General features: G+C 36.8%; 1 protein-coding gene across 1 annotated transcript in view; it reads right to left on the bottom strand.

Moving 5' to 3' along the window:
- The window catches only part of LOC119587723 (protein-L-isoaspartate O-methyltransferase domain-containing protein 1-like), a gene marked incomplete in the record, with an annotated part of 18,826 nt that overhangs the window by 3,619 nt on the left and 12,944 nt on the right, over positions 1 to 2,263 (bottom strand). The window contains 4 exon segments of the mRNA XM_037936405.1: positions 19 to 172; positions 1,126 to 1,229; positions 1,388 to 1,522; positions 2,113 to 2,206. Coding sequence (XP_037792333.1) covers positions 19 to 172; positions 1,126 to 1,229; positions 1,388 to 1,522; positions 2,113 to 2,206 — 487 coding nt within the window.

Genomic DNA, 2,263 nt, shown 5'->3' with positions numbered 1-2,263 from the left:
CAAAAAGATTTAGCTTACGGAGGTTTACTGTAGACGGTGGATGACTGGAGTCGGGCATGACCAGCGACGAAAATGACACTGGCAGCAGGGACTCCACCTCCCATGAGCTTGGTCCCTTACGTGTAATCTTCACCAGCTGGTCGTTCAGCGGCATGACTAATATGCCTCCTTCCTGTACACATAATGTACTGTGTGAGTAGGAAGCCGGCAGTAGAGGCGATTCATTGGAGTAAATACACAGTGGATATGGCAATAGGTTAAGAATTGCCACAGAAGAAAGGCAAAGAAGGAAATGGTTTATCAAAGAGTACCCTTTGGTCACAACTACATTTAATATCCAATAAGATTAAAGACTAATTAGACAAATAAGCAACACACTGGACCAACTGATTCCCTATTTGATCTTTTGTATATAAAAGATTATTGAGCTTCTGTTGTGTGTTTAATACATACAATTCACATTCTGCAATAAGATCGGATACTTAGGATCCTTTCACAATCATAAAAGTAAAAAGATATGGGGAAAAAAAAAAAAAAGTTTTGTACCCTTACTTGCGAAATTTACCGACCACAATTTTTAAACAAAGCCTTTAAATCTCAAAGTATAAAAAAATGTAGAAGACAAATTTTGGTATTTTGAATGCTCAAAAAAATTATTTTCTATATACATATTTTTATATATTCTAAGCAGGATAAAATGTTACAAGACAGCCCTTTTACTGAATCAAGAGAAAGCCCAATCAAAAACTCAATGACGCTAAAATAACTGTTATACAGACCTACTTACATCTGAAATTGTAAACTGAGCCTTGTACTTTTTTTCTAAATCATGAAACTCTCCCTTAAAGAAACTGTCAAGCAAAATCTTTCTGCCTTATTTGATTTCTCTCTACAGAACTGGTATGCTTTGTTTGTATCTATATGTTTGTAAGCAAAAGAGAGGTCCTCTTAGTGTCAAGTTATTTAATCATTAATCGAGGTCTGGCATGTTCTAGCTTTCTATCTACCCTCTTTTACTGATCTATTCGATTTACATATTTCCTATATATCTATTTACATATTTCCTATTACATATTTCCTATTTAGTTTTTTTTTTCCATAAGAGCATCAAAGGCAACGACTTACATTTATAAGTCCCTTCATATAGTTTTCATGACTTTCTGGACATGAGGCTCCACAATACACTCGATCATACAGGCGCATATCAGGGGGCAGGCATAAACAGTTACCTGAAAGAAAATAATCACCATTGTAACCAACTTGTAAACGACATATATAGAGCTATACTACAGAAATAAAAGTATGGATATCCAATGGTGAAATATCAAGTCATGGTCACAGAAATATAAGAACAATTACACAGATTTCCTTTGAGCACAGGACCTACCCTGCACAAACTGGGGATCACAAAATGTAAATGCATCTATTGCTGCTGAATTCTTCTTGAAATGTTCTAGCCGTTCTTGCCCGTAACTAACAACATCGGCGTGAAGTTCAACTCCGTGGTTGATTCCATAGGGACCTGTTCATTGCAAGAATCTGTCTTACTGACGTTAATAGAAAATACATTATCTCTACTGACCAAAACATCTTTGTAATCTATAGGCAGTGATGCTTTAAGCTAATTTATGGTATTTTCTAAGAAGAGTATATTCCTGATTCTTTAAACTGAAATTCCTACATATAATTAGCCTATATACATACTAATTACATACTGGCATTATGATACAGAAGTAACCTCTTGGACATTTTTATGTGCAGGTCTCACTTAACCCTCCACAACTACAAATGCACACACATATATGTAAAACAAAGACAACATTCTACTGACATCTATCTACACATTGATATTCCATCAACTAAATAATCTACTCTCATCCATACCCTTTCTACACCCGTTGCCAAGAACACCCAATAACCTACGGAAAAGGCAACTTTTCTCAACCCCATCCTCATTTCATCACACCAAACATTCAAATAACCTAAAAAAAATTGCTTTACCCCCATCCTCAATCTTTTGCAACAGACACTCAATCACCTAGAGCAACCTAAAAAGTAACCAGCATTGCCCATCCTCCATCAGAAAATGTCCTTCTGCAATCCTCTTCTTACCTAGGATGAGCCCGGCCATGGTGGAGAGGTAGCCAGTGCCAGACCCCAGGTTGAGGAAGGACTGCCCTGGTGCTAACTGGAGGCCCTCCATTACCTAATGGAGAGAGAGACAGTAATATATAGTTTGACAAGTTTTTGGAATAACAGTGTG

This window comes from Penaeus monodon, chromosome 23, assembly GCF_015228065.2.
Source record: "Penaeus monodon isolate SGIC_2016 chromosome 23, NSTDA_Pmon_1, whole genome shotgun sequence".
NCBI lineage: Eukaryota > Metazoa > Arthropoda > Malacostraca > Decapoda > Penaeidae > Penaeus > Penaeus monodon.
The sequence above is the reverse complement of the archived record's forward strand: the minus strand, read 5'-3'. Positions and strand labels throughout refer to the sequence as shown.